Genomic DNA, 27,063 nt, shown 5'->3' on the forward strand with positions numbered 1-27,063 from the left:
AAATGCATTGCAATGGACACGGTGACCAGACCCAAGAGTGTCTCCTGTTCTTGGCCGCGTAGCTGCCAGGAATTCCCCTCCCTGCACTGAGCAGAGCAGGCAATAGGTGCTGAGAGATGAGGATTACACGCTAGCGCTCTTTCTCACTGCCAAGGTCTTTTGTTGGGATTAGGGGAGAAGTTTCCGTATCCTTAGGGTAGACAGGGAGGGGGGAAAAAAGGAAAGGAAAAAACCAACCAACCAACCAAGCAGCAAAGCCCCAATAAGACCAGCTCTCTTTAGAGGTACGTTTTTAAAGGAGCTCGTTACTCAACAAGATGAGCTCTTTGGGCTTCTCAAGACCTGTTTTGAAGCTTTGGGAACTTGAACAGTCTCTGAATTGTCTAAGGGATGAATCCATGTAAAACCTTCTGCAGAAAGGAAAGAGGCTGAGGAGGAAGCTGAGTTTTGCCAATGCAGATTCACTTTTCCAATCTAGCGTCCATCACATCCTCCAGACTCTTTTTGCCACTGTCCAAAGGCATATGTAATTCGGCAGGTGTCTCAGAACCAGCCTCTTCTCCAGGGGGTCACTGACCGGTGCCATTTGAGACTTCTGGATCCCCAAAGTCACTTACCCCCGCAATTTGGCTTCCGGGCATCATTGATGATCCCTGCACAAGGTGGCCTGACCTAGGGGGGATTGTAGATTGCAAGGAGTCGCTGAGGTCTTCGGTTTTAATCTGAAAAAGAAGAAAACAATTGTAGCATTAGGGAGAGGACACAAGGGGATGCAGGAGGTATGGGGGGCTGGAAGTCTGGGAGGCTGGCAGGGATCAGAAAGGGGTTTATTTCAGAGAGAAATCAGAGGTCAGGACTCACTGCTGCCAGCCCTGGCTTTGCAGAAAGGCACAACCATTCCCCACTTCTGCTCTCTAATCTATAACAAGGACATAGTTCTCCTGCTCTGCCAAGAGGAGGCTCGCAGTTTGCTCAATTAAAAAGAAATTAATTGAAACACTTTAGGAAGTAACCAAGTTCCAGTGAAAGATTAATGTCTACAGGAATGTCATCATTTCTGAGTCGACATCCTTAAGAGAAGAATTTACCCAAGGACCAGAACTAAATTCTTGCATCTGGTTTATTCCATAGCCTTCATGTTAATTTCTAACATTGCTACTACATTTAAAAGAAAGGAAAAAGGAACAAACAAAGAAACTATTACATCACTTTGCAGCAGCTGAAATCCTTTGGTAAGGCTGATGGGAACAGGAGAAAGGGGCACCTGGTTGGGGATTTTAGGTTAATTCCTGAACACCGTCTGTGTGCAGGTGCCATGCACAGGAGACAGAAAAGTCACACAGAGCTCTTCTAACACATTTCCACTAAGAAAAGATCGAAACAAACCATTTCCAAACTTCAGCCCGAGTTGTTCCTAAGCATGAGAATGCCTGGCACAAGACTCGTATCATAAGTCCCATTCTTCACATAAGCCTTTCCAGTGCACAAAGCAGCTCCAGCTTCCACAAACCCAGGAGGACACCAGAAAGGACAGGTCTTGAAAACCCTGTCCACAGGCTCAGCATTGCAGATTCACTTTTACTACTAGGGTTGAACCTCCTGATGTTCCATCGAATTACAGCGGAGCCCAACATCCCCCAGAAGACAAGTGGGACCATGTTTGCTGGGGAATTCTGCGGTGCTTTGGGCTTTAGGTCATGCAACCTCCTACCAGCAGAGGGGGACAAGAAATCCAGCTTTTAAAAACAATGGCCCAAGTGAATATTTTTTGGTGGAGGGAAGTTTTATTTCAATTTGACTCGAGCAAACAAAGACACAGATCTCCACAGGAGAAAACACGATCGCAAAAGGCTCATAGAGACAGCTGGCCCTGTAACGTTAACCTCTGCATTTCAGAAGGTGCTATGCAGAGGGAAGGGAATTACAACATGTCCTTTCATTACAACTATAGCTCTGGACACCGCCGAAACTAGTTTTGCAATAATACTAGCTCCTTGCTACAAGAGTTACACATGCTATGAATTCCAGTTCTTTCCTACCTTTCAGGTTGGCATGATCATCCCTCCTAGTCTGGTGAAAAAAAATCAGACGGAAAGATCTTCTTGATCACTATCAACGTGGATAGTGTCTAAGTTACCAAATATTAGACAAAAGGCTCAGGAGAAGATACCGTTACCCCGAGCCGTCCATTCATTGCAGGCAAATGGTTTTACGCATGTTTTTCTTTCTGAGGGTGCATTAAAAAAAAGCAATCGGAGCCAGAAGTAAAAATGAAGAAATAAAAAGAATTACCCCTGCTTGCAATTCATGTGTGTCTGCCCCACACAACGCGGTCATCCGAGCCTCAACAGTCCCAAAAAGACAAGTCATCCACGTCCTAGAGAACAAGGCACTTGATCCTGCCTAAGTTATGATCCCAGGAGGAGTGGAGTGTTGAAGAAGCACAAGCCATTTCCAAACTGAAATCAATTTTTACAGCTGCCAAGCAGAACGATCTGGAAGCGTTCCAGGGTGAAAGGGGTGTGTAGCTGCATCCCGGCATCGCACAATATGAGAACGGCAGGTCGGTTTGGCAAAGGACCGGTTCCCGATTTAAAAACAACAACATCTCCCACTGCTCCTTCCCCCATCCCTGGAATTCTCCGGCTCCCTCCTGCGCAGTGGGCGGGAACCCGGCTGTTCTTGACAAATCTTTCTCCCCTGCACCTATTTTCATTGGGTTTAGGCTCAAATTTACCTCTCCCTCCTCTTCCTCTCCCCAACAGGCCTGCAGCTGGCTAATTGTTCATTAGCAAGAGTTCGGGGTATATCCAAAACTTTTGGGATGGTTTATGCAAATCCCGCACTTTCATTTTTTCCCTGGTTAAACCGGCAGTATTAACAACTATACATTAAAAAAACCAAAACCAAAAACCCCAAAAAACCACACACATTGTGGGCGAGGCCACTCAATATCATGAGACTCCCTTCAAATAATGTAAATTTCAAATTAATAAAACAAGAGGAGGAGTTGCCTTCTCCTTTCCCACTGTATCTGGCTCGTATTTGCAGGCATTTTCTACAAATATTATAAAAGTTTGTTTTAAGGAACCAAAACTGTTGAAATTATCACAGAATCACCTCGTGTTGGTATCTGGTGAGAACCCGGCTGAGGCATCGCAAGCGAGCAACCGTCACTTTGTTAAAAACAGGACCTTGGTTTTATGCGATGATCAGGACAGACAGGGAATGGGGAACAAGAAGGAGAGCAAACCTAAGTTTCTTCCCATTGAACCTGATTTGGGGAAATAGCGCTATCTGAGGACAAATGAACTTGTGAAGGAGCGGGATCAAGCAACGCGCTGCAAGCACATCCTGACAGCGGGAAGAGGTGCGGAGCCTGGCTGGCCAGCTGGGAACCCACAGGCACCTTGTTCCCCTTGGGCTGGAGGGGATTCTCCAGGCAGGGCTGGGAGCAGCTGCCAGCTCCACCCGAGGAGGTGACGGCAGGTGGCGGCACCCATACGGATTGCTACCCGGGGCTTCTCTGGGGTAGGAAAGGGATCACACCTGCGAATCTCAAGTGGATGTTTTCACAGCCTTAAAATAGGGTCAGCTGCCCCCAAGCAACCAGAGTGAAAAACACAGGAAGGGTGACTGAGTGGAAAGAGTCTTCTCCTGAGTTGGCTAGCACATCTGCTGGGGCTGGCCAAGGATGGGTTGTTTCTTACCTATCTCTGGCCTAAAAACAAAAAGCAAAACAAACTAAGAAACATATTGAGGGCAATGGAAAATGATCAAAGCTCTTCAGCTTGCTTGCGTAACCGATTTGTGGAAGGTGTTTCATAAACATTTCATAAGAAGGAGAATTATGAAGAAAACATCTCCCAACCTGCCTGCAATTACTGCACAAACTCTTCCTTACCAGTAGGAAGAAGGGGAGGAAAAAAAAGTCTATCTGTTTTGTAACTGATCTGTGAACTTTTGGCAAACATTCGGCTCATGAAAACATCCTGCAGACATATTGCAAAGCTGTAAAAAGCCAGCCCTACATGAGGATGTTGGGAAGATTCACCTTAGCAGCTCTGATTTCACCGTCTGTAAGGCCATATCCTTCTGATGGATGGACTGACCGAGCCACATTTGATCCAGTGGACTGACGGTCAGATGCCCTTGGCTAGGCTGGACTCTGGCTGCAGCCCTCCTTTTATAAGCCCAGTTTAGAGTCAGTGCTCACTGGTAATCTGAATTGGTCTTTCTCATCTATTAGCTGCCAAAGCAGGCAGCCTGAATGCAGTCCCAAGCCACCTCCTTCTGAGGTAACACAAGCACCACTCCATCCTCCTCTCCGCAAAGGTGGGACTCACTGACTGATTCAGCACCCAGAGCCTCGAGAATGCTTTCCCCCAAATTTAGATGAGAGACGCTCAAACCCTGCCAGAGTGAGGCCACTAAAGCCATGTCAGCCTTCTCCAGTACCAGTTCCTAGGCAGGAACCGCAGTCATTATTTTAAGATAGAATATGGCCATATTTGTCGTGTAGTTTCTATTCAAATGGTAACCCCTTTGAAACAGGTACTTATCTGCCTTTGTATCTGTCTTATCTTAGAGTCAGAAACTCACAACTGTTTAAGACTTACTCATATCCCTCCTTCCATTGCAGAGTGGTACTTGCTGGGTAGAAGAGGTTCAGGTGCACACAGACTTAAGAGGCTCTGAACAAAATGCCCCTTACTGAACACAAAGAGCACGGCTCTTGGGGGCTGAGTCAGTCCCAAAGCACTGCTCAATACAATAGAGCCGTCTGAAGCTGCCCCAAAGCGATCTGCCTGAAGTCAAGGGAGGAAGTTCTACAGTAGGAACAGGTATCAAAATAGGATCCAAGGCTACTGCAGTTAACTGAGCCTTCCCACCTTCCAGTGGCACAAGTGTATTTCTCTGCGAATTACCTGCACACGTGGGCACTATAAAATAAAAAACACACTAATAATAAATTATAGCAATAATAATAATGGGCTTGCAATTATTATTTCCACATGTACTATCCTGCACGTACGGCAAGGCTTTACAGAAACCCAGGAAGAAAGCAGAGAAACCTTACATCGACGCAATGATATTCACCATAAAACATTCGCTATCCTTTCATAAAGCGTGGAGTTTTACAGAAGTTGTCAGTGTGTTAAAAGGGGAGTTAATCCCATGCTGAATACCTAACAGACTGTACCCTAAAACTCAGTAAAGACAGCACACTAAAAAATTAAAGCGTTATCCCTAACCTCAACACACCTGCATCCCAGCTATATGAGGCCTTTGAGTTTATTAATTGAGGCCCGATCTGATATGCTTTACCCTCTGAGCTTCAGTTTGGGATGTTAACGGTTGTGCCTCAGCTGTAGTAAAAGAGGGGGTGGGAAACCAAGACTTTAAGAGTAACTGAGCTACACGCTTCATAAAAGAAAACAAACAGAACCACACTCAGCTTTGCATCCACAGGCTTTCTGATACAGCACTTCCCTAGCATTTTTGCTTTTAAACAGAGAACAGGAAAAAGAAGTCACCTCTCTGCTGAATGATGAACCTCAAAATGACCACGTGTAGCACAATGGGTTTCAAAAGCATGTGGTGGGCACGGAGTGGAGAAGCCAAACCAGAGGTGGGACGAGCACCTGGCCACATGCGTCCTGACAAAGGGCTGCTGACCACATCAGGGACCGCAGCCCTGCAAGAGCCGCAGCAGCGCAGAAGCCAGCAAGCGCTTTCGGAAGGTGATCTGAGTTCAGGGAGAGCAGAACTGGCAAAAAGGTACAAAAATGCAACCTCTTACAGCATCTTCACTCTTACTATTGGTACTCAGGCGTGTGGTACCTTCTCTGCCAAGGCCTGTGGACAAGCCAAATTGGAAGTATTTACAAAAAGGGGAGGTGAAGATGACATTTTCTTGGTCAGATTGATAAGGACCTCCAAAGAGCGCATGGAAAACCACTTTACCACCGCTAAGGCTGTGATTACTCCCTTTTCTCCATTGCAGGACTGGTTCTGCCCCTTCCTCCCCAGCCGTTTTCAGTGCCTTTCTGCCGTAGCCTTCTCACACATTGCAGCTCTGCTCCCTGCATCTCTCTCAATTTCACTTGCCCAACTCCCAAAGCTCTCCAGAACTCCACCTCTGCCTACACCTTTGTGCTTATCTTCTCTGCTGCCACCCTGGGCTGCATCCCTGCCCCTTTCCTTATCAATCCGATTTCACGTACACCAGGCTTCATGGCTTCTCCCATGCCCTCTTGCATGCTCACACAGGTTCCCTGGAGCCTAATCACGTTGCTTTGAAGTCAGCAGCAAAGTTGCCTTATTGGGTTTTTCTGGGGCCAGGACCAGACTTTTAGCTCTTCTCCAAATTCCCTGCATGAAAATTTTCCCGTTTCTACGGATCTCTTGTCTAGAGGGAGCAGGCTGTGATTCTTCTGGATTCTCTGTGCCTTTTGGCCGCCAACCGGTCACAAACCATCTACATACCCGGCATTGCCTCCCTGCTGTGCCGTACCAATGTCCCTGAATCAGTCATCAACAGGGAGAGCAGGGAGGGCAATGTCCACCTGGTGAGTTGTGGAACAAGTAGCCCTCAGTGGCAAAGCACTTTGCAGCACATCCCGCATTTGAAAGGAATTAACTTGGAATCAGGCAGCTCCCGTGACCAGGGCTGGCTCCATCCCAGCTCCGCAGGTTCCTCCCATTGGTTCATGGTAGTTTTGGCACCAGTTGCCGCGCCCCAGGGAACTGGGACACGAGAAGAGCAGCTAGAGGGATTGCATTAAATACACACAAGTAATATAATTAAAAAAGAAAGGGAGAGTGAGAAAGAACAATTTTGCTGGAGAGTAGTTTCTCATTTTGGGTGGAAGGAATGAAGTCTAGTGACTGAGGGGAAGAGGGAGCTCAGCGCCAGTTCTCAGCTCCCAGCTCGGTGGCTCTGGGCAGGTTCTTTGTGTTGGGGAAGCAGGGCAAGAGGGTTTCTTGCTGGCATAAACCAAACATCTGAGTCCTAAGGGGGTGAGCAGCTCCGGTTCAGCCCACTGATTTCACATGAAGCGCAAGGAGATCAGCATCTCTGGGAAGAGAGAAAGTGCACTCTAATGTCAGGCTCCCAAAATTAGAGGCCTTGTTTGAAACCCCATCACCTTCACCTTTTTATGCTATGACTTGCCCTTCTGCAAAATGGGTGTAGGGCCCCACCCTTGCTGGGTGGTGCAGGCTTTTGATTGAATTCTTGGAGCTCACCAGATGAAAGGCCTTCAAGAATTTGGAGTCCTCTCCTTATTACCAATGAGCCATTCTCTAGTAGGCAGAAGAGTCATATGCATGCACAGTAGTTCGTGCAACTCACCACTTAAAAAGGTGCCGGGCAACCTAAATAGTGGTTTGACAGTGACAACCATGCCTTGAGCTTAGTTTCTGTTGTGGAAACAAATGTTGTGTCCCTTTAGACAGGTCCATTAAACTAGGACTTGTCCCCTCCAAGCCTAGAAGATATTTCCCAAAGGATAACAGAAGCCCACTTGGAGCAGGGAATTTGTACAGAGATAAGACCTGTCTCTCCCCCATCTCTAAGACACCTTTGAGACAGCTGAACAAGATATTTTGCCAGTGGACCAAGGCAACAAGTCTAAGAAATAACTTACAAATATGGATTGTTCTTTAGAAGCACGGAGCAAGAAAGCAGGAGTTTGTCAACGGACTGCATCTGGATATTAAGGGACACAATGCAGCCAAATCGGAAGAGATGCTGGGTTGCTGTCAGCTGTTATTGGCCAACAAAACATTAATTCAGGTATTTCAGTCCATCTCTTGAGAAAAAAATTGTACAGGCCCAAATCATTCTTCCTACTCGGCTCCCCCTTTCCCTCGTAGTGATTCACTGGCCTGTTTTGGAGTTTATTCCCAGCAATGAGATTCCCAATCTGAGAGCCTCTGCAAGGTGTCAGAACAAAACAAGCCTGAAGAAGAGGTTCCTCTGCATATCTGTCCTAAGCAAAGCAGTGCCATATATAGAAACAGAGGACTTTCCCTGAAGCCAGGGCTTTCTCTGATGCCTTCCCAAAGGACTGCATTTCAATGAAGAACCAGCACACATACAAATTTATGCAATCAGTCTGTCCCTAGGACAGAACAAGGAAACTTCAAAAGGGAAAGGCCAGGGTAGTGTTCAGCTGAGACACAGTGTCAGTCAAGGCAGATATGGACAGCCGGGCTAATTTCCAGTTGGTGAAGGCTCAAGAGATGAAAAGCAGATGCAAGATTTAGGCTGATACCCTGGGGCAATGCAGAGAAGAGAGAGTGAAATCTGAATTGATCCCCAGAGGGGAGAAGGAAGCAGGATGTGAACATCCCCTTGAGAGAAGGGCAAAACCGGACTGGGATGGAAATCTGGAGGGCAGACTGAAACCTGAACTACCCACAGGGAAAAGCCGAACAGGAACAGAAATGACATATAGGGAACACATGAGATTGGGGGGATGGGAACACAAAGTGGAATGAATAACTATGAGAGAGATCCCTGGGGGGAGGGAAGCCCTGATGGTGCAAAATTAAATCTGCAGGGAGTTTTGCATCCCAGATATTAATAACAAACTCCCTAGCAAGTTAGGCCCTTTTTTTCACCTTCAAAAGGATGGAGGGGAGGAAGAACTTGTCTGTGGTTGAGCACAAGACTGTGATTCAGAGAACTGGAGTCCGTATCCCAGCTCTACCAGGGAGCAGGTCCCTGGATTACAATACACCTCTGTGTCCACAGGCAACTGTCCTATAAAGCATCCACTGATTTCAACTGCAATCGCGGTGCTCAGCATCTTTGGGAAAAGCCAGGTAGTCAGACTCTGTCTGCCTCATCTGTTAGACAGGGTTAAACACCTCCCTACCTTCCTGAGGCACTGAGATGCTAAATTCATTAGCAAAGTACCTTCAGACGTGTGGGTGGAAAGTACCAAACAAGGTCAGAGGATTATTAAAAGCATTCAAGAAGAGCCACCAGTGATTTTAGGTCTCAGATGCAGTTGGCCCGCTTTAATTTCTCATATCATGCATCTACAGGACATCAGCTGTGAAGACTTGAGATGGTTCACTCTATTACCTCAAAATAACTGCCAAAACCCCCACATAAACCTCAAAAATTAAAGTTCTCCTGGACAGTGACTCTTTCAGAAATGAACAGGGCAGGGAGACGGGTCAGACAAGGAGGTTCTGAGGGACAGAGAGCAGGGAAATAACGCACAGCATCCTTCACTTGACTGACCCGCTCCCTCATTGCTCTTTCACTATATACTAGCAGACACCCTCAACTGGCCAAAAAATGTCTACTCAAGGCCTGCTGACTGGGAATCTTAAGCAGCTCAATTATTTAATACTGACTGTCCACTGGAACATTTTGAAAAGTGTCCCTTGCAGTCATACGCAACAGTCAAAACGGGAATGTGTTCAACCTGGTGTGCAAATGTAAGTGTTGAGCTAATGTGCATATGAAACATGAGGCCACTTCAATTACATATCTTATTTCCGTATTCTGTTCTAGACGCTTCCCTTTGTGTCCTGAAGGTCTCTCCCGCCTCAGCAATCCATCTCCAAGCTGCCTCCTTTTCCCAGGTAAATCCATCCCCAGATCCTATTTCTAGGAGCCCTTTTGGAATGATATCTATCCTTGTTACATCCCCTGATTTCTGTGAAACAAAGAAATTAAAGGAATAGGAGTAAAGAACCAACAGGAAAATTCAAGCTATGCTGAACCCTGGGCTCCCAAAACCATCAGCCCTAGCTCTGTGTATTCCAGAAGGCACCATTATCTCAGATTAACTCCGGACACAGGCTGAATTAGCTGGCTTTCCAGAACAGCTCTCTGCAGAGCCATCTAGAAAAATCAGACAACGTAGTATTTCCTTAAAGGCTGAACGTTGCATACACCAACAGGAAAACAAACTCAACAAAACCTGCTGAGACTGCAGCAGCATCGCCTGATGAGGATCACATTGTAGCAAGGAAAAGTTGATTTCAACACTTTCAGACCTTTCCCTGGTCCCGCTCAATGCCCTTTCGTGGCAAGACTCCGAAGCCACATTTGCCAAGTGACTCCGTTCTGTCCCTGCCATGCTCTGGACACTCTCCCAAACCATCAAGAAGCAGATGTCCTTATCCAGGTTGCCAGCACTGAAGGTGAAAGTTTATTACTTTCTCTTTGCATTTCCCTTGATATAAACAGGAAACTACTAGCATCAGACTCACTAAATAAAAGGCCAAACCAGATAGGCAAGGCAGGAGATGCTTCTTTTTCCATACACACCTTTTCCCCCTCTCATTCACATACAAATTACTGTTGCATCCAGGTGGAGGAGAGCCTGAAGAGGGGAGGGGGGGAAGAAATGTTTGCCAAATAGGCTGAGGGATCAGAAGGCAGCTTTCTCATAAAGCGCAAGGCTGACCCACAAACTGCAAGAAAACCTCAAACTCCACAAGAGTTTCCCTCCTCCCCATTTTCAGGGTGAGAGCAGCCGCAGCAGGGAATTGGTAGGCAAGTAAGGGGTCTAACCAGGTCACTCCACCCTTCTCCTCCCGCCTGGAGCACAACATGGGAGGGAAACAGACCTGAAATGTAGGGCATCTACAAAGACTGGGGGAGAGGCTTAAACGATGTGAGATTTATGATCTTCAAAGTGATTAGCGCCCAGGACTCCAAATAAAGTCAAAGAGAGCTCAGCAGCTCTTGCATTGGGTTTGGAGTTGGGTTTCAAACCGTGCTTCTCTGGCTTCAGTTTGCAAACTTGAATTGCAAGGTAACGAAAAAAAAAAGCCACCCAAAACCAACCTCAAAACCCAAACCAAAATTAAAAAACCCACCAACCTCCACCCCTAATGAAAGATCTCAGCACCTGATTTTACATGAAAACACTTTGATATTTCCATATCTCCCTTCTTCCTTTTTCTCATCATTTGAAATCTATTTGCTGAATCCAAGATGAATTCACGAATAGTTGAGGTCAACCTGGAACGTGAGCGTATAACCCGTGTGCATTTGGGCTCATGCTCATTTAGGATAATAATAACAATACTGGCTCAAGTCTACATGTGGCCTTGAGAGAGCCAAGAGAGGGAGACAAAGAGCCGTTTGCACATGGTTGTGTCCACTCACATAGACTGTTCGAAGCCCGTCCCGACAGCACCGCAAACCCCTGCTGTGGACACCGCCTTTGATCGGGGAAATCGCACCGGACTGGAAACACAAAGGAAACCCAAACTTGTTCACAGGCTTTTGCTTTGTAAACCTTGATAAGTCCCCAGTCAGGTTTGCTACTCGGTTACACAAACAGATGTGCTGGCAAAAATGAGAGAGATCTTGCGGCGCCCCTTCAGTGGCAGGAGAAAAACGAAAATGGGAAGTGAATGCTACAAAAGGCTGTCAGAAAACCACAGTCTCTTTTTAGGGAGGGGAAGGTTTCTATCAAGCAGACCCTGGCCCAGATCCTACTGACTGCAAGGCTATTTGCCTCCACAGCTTCACCAGCATCCGCTCATTCGGTGGCATGCAGAGGACTGGGGCCTTAGGGATAATGGGTCAAATCATCAGTGGATGTAAATCAGCATTGCCTCACCACAATCAATAATGTTTCCTTGATTAACCTCAGCCCAGCTTCCAGTTCTAACATCTTTGTGGCGTTGCCATCGGAAAAGTTTGCACCGTGTAACGATCTTGTACTTTCATAGCTTATTTCTATCTTGAGGGAGTTTTCTTTTATCGCTAGTTATAAGTAGATTAGATTTTTCTCTTGGCATGTGGGGAGCCTGTGCTTTGGGCTCTGCAATTCACAGAGCTGGAGACACAAGGCTTTTTGTTTTCAGCTGGGTATTCCAAAGACCTGGAAGATGGCTGAACATGTTAAGACACCTTTGATAGGAAGTTACAATCCACCCAAAACCAGAGCAGCCAAACCAACCAAACAGCAGCTTGCTGACATCTGTTAGACAAGAGCCACCAGGACAAGCTTGAAGGACACAAAAGTCACGGCGAGAAGCTTCAACTGCCCACCTGCCGCCAGCAGAAAGCCTGTGCAAAGGAACACAAGCTTTGAGCTTGAGGAATGCACAGCTGGAAGCAGGTAGGCTGCTGCACTGTTAAGAGTGCCAACATCTGCTTCAAATACTAGTGACTGCCTGTGGTTTACAGCCCCTTCTGCTTTGCTCGCTCCCTGGGTCCTGCAGCAGGTCAGTGGGTCAGCTCTCTAGACCTCTTCTTTTTCTTCACAATGTCCAGGTCCAGCTCCACTGGTGGCCACAGGAATACTTAGCTCCCAACTCCGAGAACATTTTCCCCTGTGTCTGCACAGATTCAAGATCTATATGCTCCAGAGGGCTGTCACCTTCCGCCCCTTGCAATTCCAATGTGAGATTTGGGGATTTCTTAGAGCCACATATGAAAATGTTCAGACACTCAGTGAGACAGGGCTGCTTTTAGCTGTATGAAGCAGGAGGATAACAGGAAACACAAAGACAACGGTTTCTCACACGTTCATTTGCAATTAAGTCTTGCTTGCCCTGCAAGATGCACTTGCTTTTGTCTGCTGTCCCTTTCCCCACTGCCTTGCAAAGAGGAATCTGCTGTTGTAAGCAGGCCTGGTCTTGACCTACACACTCGGAGACCTCAAACCACCTCATCTCCAGTCCTTGCTGATACTCCTGTGAGTCAGCCTGGTGTTCTCAGACTTGCATACCACAGGGCTTTTAGCACCAGTGTCACAAGCAGTAGAGATGCGTGGGGCTTTGGGGTGGGATTTGCACATCTGCCAGTGTAACTGGGGTCCCTTTTGTTTCTAAATGACAATGGAAAAAAAAATAAAAAGCCAGAAAAGGCCTGAAGCAAATGGTGATTTAAAGAAACTCTATAATTAGCTGAACTTCTATGAAATAGGGAGGCCTGGAAACCAGAAGTTTAATCCGTCATTCTGTCCCACAAGGGGAACCGCGGAGAACTTATGTGGTCTGTTTAATGGTAGCTTCTGACCTAACAGTTTTTATCTCGTAGCAGTAGCTGCCAGGGACTCAGCAAGATGGGCAATTAAGAAACAGTGATTCAAGAAGGCAGGAGAATACCTGGAAACCCAGGGAGCATCTTACCTGCCTGTTGAAGTCCAGCCCATTCTGTTCATTTCCTATAACGAAACAAACAGAAAAATATATCCATATTAATAACAGTCAGCACCGATGTAAACTTTCCAGAACTTAGAAGACACGTAATAAAAGACGCACTCCTAGCCCAGCTCAGTTTACTGTGAGAGCAAGAAGACGAGGAGGAAGGTGGAGTCAATGCGGATGCAGCAATGGAAATACAAGGGCAGATTTTGCAACGCTTGGTGGTATCAGCCTTTGCTGAAGTAGAACAGAAGTGCTTCTGCCTGGAGATACCTGGCCAAGCAGCAATGGGGGGGGAAAGCTCACTAACTACAAGGGAGAACGCAGCAGAGGTGAGCTGGAGGGTACTACAAATCCCCAGGGAAATGCAGGACCAAGGCACTGAACACAAAGCAAGAACTAACTGTGGGAGAGGCTAGCAAACAGGTGGCCAAGGCTGTTAACCAGGGATCTTCAGGAACCCGTGTGGCACTGAGTAATTACGGGATATCTAAAGGAACAGAGGGTGCCGTGGGGTTGTGCTCAAGAGGCGTCTCCTTGATTCCAAAAGAGATTGGCAGGCACAGGGGGAAAATCAGACAGGTTTCAGCCTGAAGGTACCGCACAGGCCCTCACTCATTCCCCTTTGATGATAAACATCCCCCCCCCCTCCATCACGCCTGCCAAATTCATCAAAAACATCACAGAGGAAAGGTTGTACGCTCCACAGATACGAATACTTTAAGGGATTCCACGAAGCCTCTTTAGTTGCAAAGGCAACCCCAAGAAACCCCTTCCCTTCTCTTCGCAATCCATTCCCTAAGTCATTCTCTTCCAGTCCAACTGAGTTCGTGATAAATAGTCTTGAATTGTTCACACCTCACTGGCACAAGCCCCCAGGGCCGCCTTCTCCCATTTCCTTCCAGTGTAACGTTCCCCATCAAGCACAGCCTGTGCACTGTGATCTGATCAGCCTTCAACACATCATGTTTTTTCAGGAGTTCATGTATCTCTTGCAAAAAGTTGGAAAGTGGTGAGGAGGCTGTAGAGACAGGAGTGCAAGCCCAACTCTCCCATTGACTTGCCTTTTTCAACCGAACAAGCCTCTAGCCTAATCTAGTGTGCAGTTTTTCAGCTTACACCATGCACATAATATTCCCAGGTGAATCAGCACGGTTCTTTGAGATCCTCAGGAGGAGCGTGCTTACTACAATTATTCATAGATGGCAAAATATTTTAGAGTCAACAATTTCATGGCACCCTATTCTCTGCTATCTAGTAACAGCTCTGGAGATTTAATCTGCAACATGTTAATAGCATTAACTGCGGAAACTGAGCTGCCTTTGTTGCTCTTGTTAGGCTGAGCTGTAAGTCTTCTCTATCAAACAATACCAGAACACTATTCCACAGCAGAAAAAGCTGCTGCCGCTCTGAAATCTCCTCTATCTTCTCACCATCTGCAACTCAACCAGGATCCATCTCTGCTTTTCCCTCCTCCTGTTTCTGTTGTGCTAGAGCCTGTCCTCACCTCCCATCTTCCTCCCAACATGCTTCCCAAAGCTTTTGCTTTTTGCAGTGTCAGGTCTTAATCTTCTTCCGTGTAATTCCCTACTCCCCTCCAACCCCCGGCTTGCCACACATTTCTGTGCCTCTCGCTGTAACCATCTGCACCCTGACCACCTCTCTCCAGCTGCTCCTGCCCCAGGAATTTGTTCATTCATTGCGTTCCAGCTCCATGCCCCAAGAGCCAACAACTGCACATACAACGATGGGAATGCTGATAGTGTTAATAGATGATCGCAATCAGTATCCACACACCTGAGGAGGACTGTGCGAGGATCTTCAAGGCCTGCAGTTTCTACCTTTGAAACCCACAGGGCGTTGATGCAATCTAAAGGCAGTAGCTAAAGGGAAGAAAGGCAAGGAGGAGAGGAGGAGGAAATAAAGCTCCCAGTTGCTAAAATAGAACAGGACGGAAATGGTAATCCTCTGATTTCTTGGATACAAGAGTTTTGCTCACGTTCAGATGCAGCATGTTGATGAGGCAAGATTCAAAGGCCTTGAGGGAAATCCCTAGGACCCTGTGATGATAGCTCTGAGTCAGTATCACGCACCCCAAACCTTGGAATTGAGATGCACAGCTGGAATGGAGTTTCACTTCACATCACTACCACCAGGCCCAAGTTCTCCAGCACATTCTTTCCTCCACTTCCAAGCTTCTCATCTCTCACTTTTCCCTTCTTGCACAAGCACATGCAGCTGACAGACTTCTACTTTTTCCCTTCGTCTTCTACAATGCCAGACACAGCCTTCTCTAAGTCCAGCCCTCCGTTCCCTTGCACATCCCACCACAGGTCAACTCAGGTGTTCGGGAGCACCTCAGCCAAGATATTTTGTGACAGTGGAGCATATTGCAAATGTGCATGGAGATTGACATTAACTCAGTCGTAGCTTGGGCGTCTGAGAGAATTGCCCCAGGCTGTCTTGGTAGACAGCAAGGAGAAATAGGCACCTCCAGAGGCCATTCATCTGACCTATCTTAGACGCCTATCTTAACTTGAGATAAATGGCCCTCTGGAGAAGACTATTTCTCTTTATTGACTACAAAGGGACCCAGGGGCAACTAGTTCAGACTTAGATGTCCAATAGTGAGATATTTAAAACTGGGCGAGGTGATTTGTGCTCCCAGTGGTTATGTAAATGGGAGCTGGATACACAAATCTCTCCAGCTTTTCAGCAGGACCAGTGAGTGCTTGTGCCCAGTTTTATTTGCAAACAAATCTCATCTTTTTTTTTCAGTAAAAGCTAGTGTTGGAGTAATATCCAAATGATTCCAGCTGCCAAGGTTTGGGTATGGTAAGGATAACAACTCTTTCACTTAAATGAGTAACATTCTTACAAATATCTTAAAAATAGTCTCAGTTTCTCCCCAGTTTCTGTCAACATTGGGATTCAAACTGAAGCAGTAATTTCTCTCCTTAGAGGAACCGGCTGTTCAAACAACAAGGATCTACACTTAAGATTTAATCTTTTCTAGCTCCAGGAGATAAAAAGAAATAAAAGTGTAAGCAGTAGCAGATTCTCAGCTGCTGTAAACTGCCAGAACTTCGCTAATTTTAATGGAGCATTGCACCAGCCAACAATGTGCCTCTTGCTACACCAGCCAGAAACAAAAGGATCCAGCATCTGCTAGATGGAGTCCTTCCCTGCTTAAATTGCATCGAAATGGGCAATCCCTGGGATTTAAATGGAGAACAACTGCTTTGAGCGCCTCGCACTACAGTTCCCAGCAGGTTCCCTGTCAAACAAGCCTTCATTCCCCTCTTTATGGGTGTTCCAGACAGGGGTAGGAAGCCAGCAATAGGCTCAGCTGGCTCCCCGCAGCGCAGCGGACAAGGGCTGCGCTGCTCTCCTTGGTTCACCTGGCAGCTGTTTTGCATAGCACTGGCATCAGATCTGGTGCGAGTTTGCCTGGGGAGGTTTCTCTGGGGATAGGAGCAGCAGAACAGTTCTGGACGCTTCCCCCCACCCGCTGCTGTTCCCCCCCTGCCTGGAATGCGCTGTTTGCTCTGAAAACCAAAGACAAGTGCTCTATCAGAACCAACATGATTCCCACTGGAAGCTGCCAAGCCAGTCCGGCACTTGAGGATAAAAGTGCCATATTAGGAGAAAAGTGAAATCAAGATTGCAGCGTGCCTTCATCTTCACAAGGCAAACACAGGCAGGAACATGCAGATGTCACCTATAGGGAGTGACAGCCGCCTGTGGCTTTTCCCCCAACAACAAAAACAGGGCTACAGCCAGGAGGCTAACCTTATCCCCCCTCCCACCCAAATACACTCTTAATTCACCCCACAGTTTGATCTCAGCTGCACAGAAGGGACAAGGAATTAGAAGGTGATTTCAATCTTTAACAGGTGTTGGGGAATTCCCACAGGGAATCAGTTTTCTGCTGCGTGCATTTGGGAGGGAAATTCAGAACAGCTGAATGGCAGCGGAGGAACAGTGCCAGGCAGACACCAGGCAGGGGATTCAGCTGCCTGCGCTTAGATGTCTAACTTATAGGTGTCTAATTCTGAGCCAATTGCTCTAGGCTCCCTTTAGAGCCATGAAGAGGAAACAGGCACTTCCAGAGGGCAACGCATCTCACCCCCCAGATAGACAGCAGAGAGATGAATCACCTTCTGGAGAAACCTAATTTCATCCTTGACTGTTCAAGGAGCCCAGGGTGAGCAGGTCAGGCTTCAGCTTCAAAGTATTGAATACCTAAAATTAAGATTAATCTCGCCTATCCTGGAGATTTTAGCACTCCAGCTGATAAAGCACAATGCCACTAGAGATTGACAAAACAGGCCAGATGCAGAGCACCTTTCAATGTATATTTTTTAGAAGCTGCGAAGTTAATTTGTTCACATTAACCGATATAAGAATCGGATCTCTCATCTGAAACAACGTGTAAAATTGAAAGATTACTCAAGAGCAGGTAAAGAAAAGAGTGGCAACAATTATAACTGTGAACAACATGACCCACATGCTGGAAATGAAACAAAATGCTCACCTGCACTGAGAAGGATGTGGTTCTATTAAGCAAAAACTATATTCAGCACCAAATGCTGAATATATGCTTGGGATTTCAGTTCACTGCAGAGGCTCAAGCAAACCCCAAGTCACAGACCTCTCATGCTACCGTTCTCAACACCCAGACCAGTGACTTCTCCAGAACTCGCAGGAAAAGCCCCGGGTGCTAAGAGCTCACTTAAATCCCCTTCTCTCCATTTCAGTGGCTGATTCCTGTTTCCCTTCAGCTGTGTCCAGTGGCACCTGGGAGCAGGAACTGAAGCTGAGCAGGTACCAGTCTGTTCCCTGGAGCCTGTTGGTATGCTCGCTGTTCCCAAGGCTCACCTTAAGAAGTAAGAAGCCTTACCCTAAAGGGAGCAGGTGAAAGCATGAGCAGAATGGGGAGTTTTCAAGGCAGCCCGATAGGATTGTAGTTTTTGTGTTAACCGTTTGCTCTAAAGACACAAACAGACCAACCCGGAGCATCTCCATGGGAAAGTGAAGGTTGGTTAGCAAGGAAAGCGGATCCGTGCTGACTCAGCTGGATGGTTGCAGTCTCCAGGGGAAGCTTGCACTGAAGACTCAGGTGTTTCATTTGGGTGGAAACCCCTGGGTTATAAAAATGCCCTTTATTTGTCAGCAATGCCTCAAAGAGATCACATCTTCGAGTCCCACTGCGGCTCTGAGTGCAATATACCCTACGAGTGGGGCAGGGAGAGAGAGCAGGACAGCGAGTGTGAGAGACTCTGGCAGTTTCCAGAAGGAAACCCGAGGGCAGCAGTTGTTCCCACGGAAAACATTTCACCTGCAGGTGCTGGGAGAGGGCAAGTCTCTTCTCTTAGACCAGAGGCAAGAGGCAGATCAGACCAGCTCTTCCTTTGCCCCTCTGATTCAAGTCAAACCAGCCTTTTGTTCCCCTTTCCCCTCCCCATCCTTTTTTATCCTCTTCCATAATGGGATGTTTAAGAAAAAAAAATATATAACCCAACCTCAAACCCTAATCACCTTCATTTGAATTTCAAATATCCCCCTCCTGGCCTCCCCCACGCCCCAACTGACTCGGAGCTGGGAATATGGAAATTTCTGCTGCTTGCCTTAAATGTGGCTGTGCTATGAAAATCATCAGCCTTATGCAAATCCCGAGCAGGCCCAATTGCCATAGCAACCAGCTGTTTCCAGCTCGACTGCTGCTGCTTTCATTTGTTGAGGACTTGTCCTGGGGCTGTGCATGGCTGCGGGGGGAAGAGACCAGAGAAATCCTGGAGGCTTTGAGGGAAGTTTCACCAGGGAGAGCAAAGGCGTAGCCAAGGACTGGGCGCAGCGTGGGGCCAGGGAAGGCCAAGTTTCCTCAAAAGACTTTGGCCTGACAATGTGTTTCCAGCCTGATCTGAAGAGGTAACAACAAAAGGCAGATGAGCTCAGCCTGTGCATCCCTTGGCTTGACTGCTGCGTGCAATGAGTGCCCCTGTGCACCCAGCAGCACAGCCTGAGCACCCACCAACTCGTCTCACACAAGCCATTGCGCTGCTCCATCTAACATCCCTTGCTTGTTCACATTTGCTTTTGTCCAAGTTGGAAGCTGACACAGAGGTCAGAGGCTTCATATCCTATGCCAACATGAGGCATCAGGTTTAAAAGAGACCCTACCCAGACACACAGTCAGAATACAATAAACAGCATCTCCAGAGCCTCGCAGAAATCAGGGCTCCGTTCTGCCAAGAGATGTACCCATCTCCAGGAAGAGCAGCACCTGCATCAAAGAGCTTAAACCCTGGCACAAGGGTGGGAGAACAGAGTGGGACCCTCACTTTGGAACAGAGATAGATCGAATCAAGTTTGTACAAGGACTGTGTGGCAGAGACACAAACTGAGACAACGTCTCTGTTTTCTCCATCCACTCTGATACGGATTTAATGTCAAATGCACTGGCATAGAAGCTGCGGTACCGGGAGGATCTTTTGCTAGGGTGGCAAATTCTGGTGTCCAGTTTCAGAGCTGCCCTTGCTTTCTCTCATCCACTGCCAGGGGACACCAGGTGTCTTGCCGGAGCAGTGGAGGAAGGTGTCTCCTGCTGGCATCGTTCCACAGGCACAAGCCGGCTGAAGTGGAGGATGCAGGGGGAGAAGAATGACATCCAAAGGAGTGTCCCCTAAAAGGGACACTTTTCAAGAATATAGGAGCAGATGCATCATAGCTCCTTACCATTTTTATTTTCTTGGGGTTTAAAGGAAAGGGTCTTATCCTCAGAGAGAAGATACCTGCTTTACTGCTTCCTAATGCACCCAGATATGTTGCCCAAGCTGTGAGGGTTAAACAGCCCAGCTGCCATTGCCACCAGAGCCAGGAGCAAGCCAAGAGCCCAGCTTTCTGGCCGCGTGTGCTCTCCCCATGAAACCGCACTCCTCTGCCTGGCTGCCGCTCTTCCCGATCCCAGACCCAGCACAGCTGGGCCAAGCTGCCGGGTCAGCCAAGCACCACTGTCCCAGGGAACGATATCAGCTGCTCCGGAGGCAGCGATAACGCCGTGGGGCTGTCCTATATTGCACCCACACATACACACCCCGGCTCTGCTCCCCGTGTGCTGGGGTGCCCATCATGCACCCCGCCCTGGGCTCCTGGCAGCCTGGCCAGTTCCCCGTGTTACAGGGTGGGGAGGGAAGATGTTCGGAGTGCCTGCAGCTATTCAGTTACCGATGCTTGTGTTTGAAGAGCTTCCCTATCACCCTTTTGTTAAAGCTTTGGCTTCCCCCCCATAGCCTCAACAGATGAAATCAAAGGGAAGTAGCTTTGCTTGGTGTAACCTGTTTTGATCAAGCAGATAAACGGGGAACAAGTGTCTGACACAAACAAACAGACAGACAGAGGCAAGTCCCACCTCAGCATTTTGTTGCATCAGATACAGAGGGCTTAGATAAACCACAAGAAGGGGGAGATCTCTGCCTCTCGGCTTGAAGACCAGGGGCGACACTCTGCAGTGCCAAGCCCCCACAGTTCCCATAAAAAAAATCAACCCAGAACTTGCTGGCATGGCTTTCATCAGTTTAAAGAGATGAAAAGAGCTTACGGCCAAGCATAAAACTCATGCTTGTCATTACCCCCCATGGAGTCAGCGGGACTGCCTGCGAGCCCAGACACAGCCTCCGCACACGAGGGTCAAACCGCACTGGCATCGCCCAGGAAAGGGGAAAGGGGACCCTGGGACGGGAGGGGTGACCCCGTGCTTGGGCAGGGGGGGGATTTTGGGTTTGTTTCTGCTTCTTTTTTAAAAAAAATCCATCTATTTTGTGTAAAATGGCAAAATACCTACAACCAGTAGGCACAGAGGGGATGGAATCAGACAAACGTGAGGTTTTGGAGAGCATCTTAACAAAAGCTTCGAAGCGTTTTCTATTGAATTGGTGTGGATGGAAAAGGGGGGAAAAAGCTCCGCTTTCCTAATCTCCTATGAAAAATAAACAATTTAGGACATTTTCTCAAAAAAGACACCCCCCTAATAATTTTAAACACTTTCAAAGTAAAACAGTGCCCCAAATTACCCTTTTTTCCCCCTCTAAGCCTAGAATTGGCAGAGATATGAAAGGGTGAGATTATGCTTCTGCTACTGACACTTCCCATCAGATCTTTAGGCATCAGTTGTAGATCAAGGGCTTGCTTTACAAAAGCATTTTGGCACCCAACTCTCTCCAGTACTTTTTTTTCTTTTCTTAAATTCTTCTTGGATCTAGTCTGCACCTTTTGGTGATGAAAGGCCTTGCTAAATCTGCACTTCGAAGTATTTTCATTCTTTATAAGCTATAATATTGTTAGTTTGGTAACTGTCTTCTCCTTTGGGGGATAACAAGATTCCTGGAGAGCTGCGTGAATTGGTCCAGTTCATTAGGAAATGGGTCTTCAGTTAATGAGTCACTGGAAAACAGATTTTCCCACATGAAGCTGGTAAACAAAACACTAAGCTATCGGGTGTTGCAGTAAATATTCCTCTAACGATGTGTACAAGGGAAAGTAAAAACTTCCAGGGAAGTTCAGTACAAAGAGCTTCGTTGTTTATAAACAGGATGGTCTGAAAGAGGAAAAGAAACAGAACAAAGCCAGAGCTCCGTAGAGGTTTTTGGTGGAGCACCAAGGCGGACCCTCCGTGGGCTCAGCTCTGATCGCAGCTAAATCTGGTGATTTCGGAAGATCCTGAACACAACAACCAGTCACGGTGACCGCATTAGCGAAAAAAGGATAATTCAAACAGGTTCCTTGCACCAATCCGCAGGGAAGTGTCACTCTCTTGCAAATGAAGGAGATTTACTCGTTCTGATTTCCCTGCTTGATTTGAAGGCTCCTAGACCAGAGCTAATGCTGCTGCCAACGTTTTTGTTATTTTAAAACAAATTGACTTCACTTCTCTGCTTTCTTTTCTCAATTACCACTAGAAAGAGGTGCTACTGCTGACACTGATGGCTGGCTGAGAAGCTTAAGCTGAAAAACATATTTTATCCAATCAAGTGCAATGCCAGCTTCTCGCCTATTTAACACCAGTGACTGCCAATACCGACCCTCAGCATAGGCTCCTCTAATCTTGATTCAACTAGGTCTGTGCACCAAGATGCAGAAACATTTCAGGAGATGCTGATTCCCAATTTAAGGCCCTGCAACAGCTACTGGGGCTTTTTGAAAGAGCTTGGGGACATGTTTGTGGCTAGGGAGCTTGGGAACGTTTGTCAAAAACCAACTTGGGGTCATCTGAAAGGCCTGAGCAGACACTGACCGGTTGACCTCACTGAAGTCAATCGGAGTTCATGGGCATGAAAAGAACCAGATTTTATCTCTACCTTGGGTTATGTCAAATAGCGCATCCTAACAGCTAAGAGCACGGCGGATTTCTGGTCCTTAGTGTAAAGTGTAAATCAAAGGGTAGTTTTAATCTGCTGTCAAACCTCCCCCCTTCCCAAGCTTAGGGCTCTTCATCACTCAAAGAATAATGATTCTTCTCCATTGTCTCTACCAGTTTTGCTTTTAGAAGGTGTTTATTTCTAAGTCTGTAGATCAGCCTCACAGTTTCTAACAATCTTCATTTGTTACACATAGTGGGTGCTAAAAATATTTCTTATTGCTGTTTATTTGCCTAAAAAGTAACCTGACCGTGAGATTTTGTGAAATTACAGACTCGAGGTCTTGCATTCAAAGGCCAGTGGCGGTCAGAAGTGATGCCAGGAAACATCAAGCTGATCGTTCTGGTGTATATCGCGCCTTGCTGGCCGGTAACCCGGCAGAAACCAGTGCCAACACTAGTGCTATCATCTTCAAAGAATCACCCTGTTCTTCAGCTTTCCGTATTCAAGGAAAACTGGAGCTTCTAGCCATGAGCAGCCGTCAGGTGGGTGTGTTGGAAATGAGAAACTCAATGATGCTTCAGGATGAAGAGCAATGAATTTTTGCTGGCGCTACCTAGCTGGATTTGATTATTCCTGAAGTCCCTCCCATTTTTCTACACACATGGACACAAAAGGCTTAGTCCCCTGGTAGTTTTGTCTAATGAAACGCTCCTGATACGAGCCCTGAAAAAAACAAGAGCTGCTTGTGCGAAACTGAGCAGACCAAGACTATTTCAATGGCATTATTCCTCTGGCAACACGTAAGTGTATTTCCATGCTAAAACCGCAGAGGACGTTACTGAGACACGCACTGATTCGCTGCTGTTACAGAAGGATCTTGCACGCTGACCAAGATACAAATACAATCCTTGCCCAGGGCACATTCTTGATCAAGTCCCAGGCTGGTTGGATGAGCACAACGTAGCAGCAACAGGAGTCAAGAAAAGCACAGACAGAAACTTGGAGCACCCATGCCCCCCTTTTCTTGCCTTGCCTTTCCCTCCTTGGGCCCCCTGGCCTGCTCCTCACATCCCACACTCTCCTTACCTGGTTCCACCTGGTCAGGTTCGTGCCGAGTATCTGTGGAATCTGCCGCATCACCGCTCATCTTGATCTCTGGAAAACGAGGCACAACTGATTTTAATAACAGGTCACAGTCCCAGGCAACAGGCACATGTGGCTTCCACTAAACAGCACAAATGAATGTGTAATTATAATAAACCATCAGACTTTCAAATTTCTGATTCCTCAACATACAGTCACTAGAATATTCATCAGCTCCGAGGATGCACTTTCCCTCCTGTTGCTCTTTGCATCCCCCTCATTCTTTTCCCCCTCCCCAGTTTGCTGCTGTGTTGTCACCTTTCCCATCACTCCCCTTTCCCAAAGCCGCTGGTGTGGCTCTCGGTTTGACACTGTCCTCCATCACACCTGCGGTGGGCGGCTGGGGACCCCTCCCAGCTTTCTTGTCCTGCATCCTGTCCTTGTCCCTTGAGGCAGCTCGGCCGGGCCAGCGCTTGGTGCTGTACAAATCACAGGCAGGGAGCACCAGCCTCAGAGCTGCAGGCACAGAGCAGGATGCTCTCAGAGAGGGAAGTGAAGTCTCTCTTCCCCTCTCGCACCCTTGCAAACTCATTATTGCTCTCAATACATATGATCCCTATTGGCAAACTCTTCCCTCTGCTCTCTCACACTCCTCACAAACTGCGAAGAAGCTGCCATGCTCCTCTTCCCAAGCCATGAGCAACGGGAGAGCTTTGCCATCAAGCTCCTGCATATTCCCCCCCATCTTTATTAATGCCGATAAATTTGTCATTTACCCTTGAAGTGATGGCTTCCACCACACCCGGGGCCACGTTCTCCTTCAGGGACAGCTGAAAGAAAAAGTGGGAATGGTCAACTTTACACCGTATTGCTCATCTCCTCATTAGAAGAGGCAAAGTACACACCAGTGAAAGAAGGAAGAATTTCTATTCAAATTCAGATGGACACCTCCTCATGCTCTTCACCTTTTGCATGGGAATTTTAACTCTTTCCAGCCTAATTGGGGGGGTGTGCGGAACTATATATATCTGTATAAATATATAGATATTAAATAAAGAACCAAGTGATTTGCATGTGCTTCCTGCAGCCAGTCCTGGCCAAAGAAGTCATCCGATTTGCATCGGGTAATAACAACAGTGTGGAAGCTTGGCCAGTGTTTGCTGTGGTTTTGCTGGGGTAGAAAAGGCAGGTGGAAGCCTTCTTAAAGGCATCATGCAAACCTTTTCCTCTTTCCTATATATATATATACACCTTCTATTACTTCCAAACACACGGCCAAAACAGTGGGAAGGACCCTATAGGTTTTCATACGCATTCCCCTCTGTTACTCACACTAAAGCAGGCAGGCCTTTTTGTTTGTTAGGGTTTTCTTCTCCCCTATTCAAGCTTCCAGAGTGCAAATTGCAAATCACCTGCTTTTTAGCCAAAATGGAATAGCTTAGTTTGGGTTAAATTTTGAAACCTTTTCTTCAGCAAATGAATAAAGGAAGAAGAGAGTGACAAGATTCTATACCAGAGAGAGCGCGCATAAACATCCACGTACTTCAGAGACTTCCTTTCTTTAAATTGTATTAAGGAGAGAAGGGGAAAAGGAGAAACGGGTTGTGGGATTTTTTTTCCCTTCAAATAAACCCACTGCAATTAAGACATGAACATTTAGTGGGGCTTCTAAGCACTTCTGCTGCAGGAAGAGTAATTATCATCAGCTATAAACATCTTTGTGTCTTGTAATACTGCCAAGGGACCCTAACTTAGGCAAGCTACAAAGCACAAAGTTTTGCTTGCTGCCAAAAAGTATCTTAAAAAGAAAAAACCCTAGTTCTCATAAAACAAAGTAAGAAAAAACCATAAACTATGTGGAAGTTCGATGCTCGCTTTAGTGAGAAAGTCTGCAAAAAAAAAGTAACGCAGGTTTCATTGTGAGCACACAAATAACAAATAAATGCACATTAGTGAAAGAAAATTAGCTAATCCCCGAGACCAAAGAGGCCCTTATGGGCATAGAGCAAGAGACAGAGCAGTGCAGACAGAGCTGAAGAGGGAAGATGCACCAGCACACCATGAGAAGCTCTCTGATCGCAATAAACCCACAGCCCCTCTGTCACTTATAACCTGGGGTGGGTGGGGAGGAAAGGAGGAATCGCCATGGCAACTTCATTACATATCACATGCCGTCCATCCGTTGGATTCCTTCCTCCTGGGGTCAGGAGATAACAACGTACCCTGTGATTTTTTCATACATACAGCAGAAGTTTATTTTCATGAAGATGAATGAATACATTCTCATCAGAAATGTACACAACTTATTGCAGTTTAAATATCTTCTGGGGGGGAAAAGGATAAAAACAAGATAACCCTTTTGATCAAAGCCTACTGATCTGAGTGGGTTGGGGCTGGCCAGTTTTGTGTACCCATGGACAGCAGTGCAGCACCCCTCAGCCTCCAAGGGATCCTTAAAACAAGGAGCAAACAGGCAGAGGAATTACATTCTAGTATAAGTGTAGCCAAGATAAAGGCAACCAACAGCTTTTTATTGGTACCCAAGAGTCTTCCACTATAAACCAGCACAGAGTCGTGCATCTGGATTTGACCCCCCTCCATCTGGAGATAATATCTCAAGCCAGGACAGGCTGTGAGACTTTGAGTCCGACTAAATGGAGGCTCATTCCATACAGCTTTGCCAGCTTGGCAATATACACAGAGTAAGCAGGCTAGTAAAAAAATCTCTGGGAAAAATAATGCAATGTAGGACTGCTTAACTCCAACCACAGACCTATTAGGAGCCGCCACAGTGGCCTGGGCCATATTAAAAATGTGTTGCTATACCTCAGCTAGCAAACATACCGGGAGTAGGGGTAGTCTGGTTTGTTCACCAAGACCAAAGAAACTATGCCAGTGCAGACACTTCTCTGGGGATATATCTGCATCTATATTTTTGCTGAAACAAATGGTGTCAGCAAATAAAGTTTTCCCAAGGCCTTATTCCTAGTAGGTGTTCAGACATTGGCACTAGGGTAAACCAGCCTGATGGATTTAAAAGGAGAAATGAAAGCCAGTGGTGGTGGGGAACTCAGCTTGGCTGAGGCCATAACCTGGAGTCTATTGAGTTATCTGTGCTTTAGGTGCCCAAGCCCCTCTGGGAGCTCCGTGAAGGTGAAGCATCCACATGCCTGGGGAGGAGGTGGTGGTACACGCCAGGGAACGTGCTGCTGCAGGGAAACCCTCCCAGCAGGGACGAGGGGATGCAGAGCCCAAGCAGCTCACCTTCACCTTGCATGCTGTGTCTTCCCTGCATGGCCGGGATGGAAACAGAGCACACGTCTGCGAGCAGCTCACTGCGAGGCTCAGGGACCCCGGCCTGAACACACCGAGTGAAGGGTGAAGAAACACCCTTCCACCAGCCTTGAGCTCCAGCACGTGAAAGCGGCTGGGCCCAGGCTAGATTCCCTCCTTGCAAAAAGACCAATTAAAGCTTAGGCCC

General features: G+C 47.0%; 1 protein-coding gene across 3 annotated transcripts in view; it reads right to left on the reverse strand.

Annotated features, from left to right (window-relative positions):
- The window catches only part of POU2F3 (POU class 2 homeobox 3), a 40,567-nt gene that overhangs the window by 11,562 nt on the left and 1,942 nt on the right, over window positions 1–27,063 (reverse strand). For all 3 annotated transcript variants that reach the window (XM_065040273.1, XM_021285243.2, XM_065040271.1), the window contains exons 2-5: window positions 24,359–24,412; window positions 23,586–23,654; window positions 13,126–13,160; window positions 618–722 (exon numbers count right to left, since the gene is read on the reverse strand). In XM_065040273.1, the coding sequence (XP_064896345.1) occupies window positions 618–722; window positions 13,126–13,160; window positions 23,586–23,654; window positions 24,359–24,412 (263 nt within the window). The remainder of the gene's footprint in view (window positions 1–617; window positions 723–13,125; window positions 13,161–23,585; window positions 23,655–24,358; window positions 24,413–27,063) is intronic.

This window comes from Columba livia, chromosome 24 (genome assembly GCF_036013475.1).
Source record: "Columba livia isolate bColLiv1 breed racing homer chromosome 24, bColLiv1.pat.W.v2, whole genome shotgun sequence".
NCBI classification, from domain to species: domain Eukaryota; kingdom Metazoa; phylum Chordata; class Aves; order Columbiformes; family Columbidae; genus Columba; species Columba livia.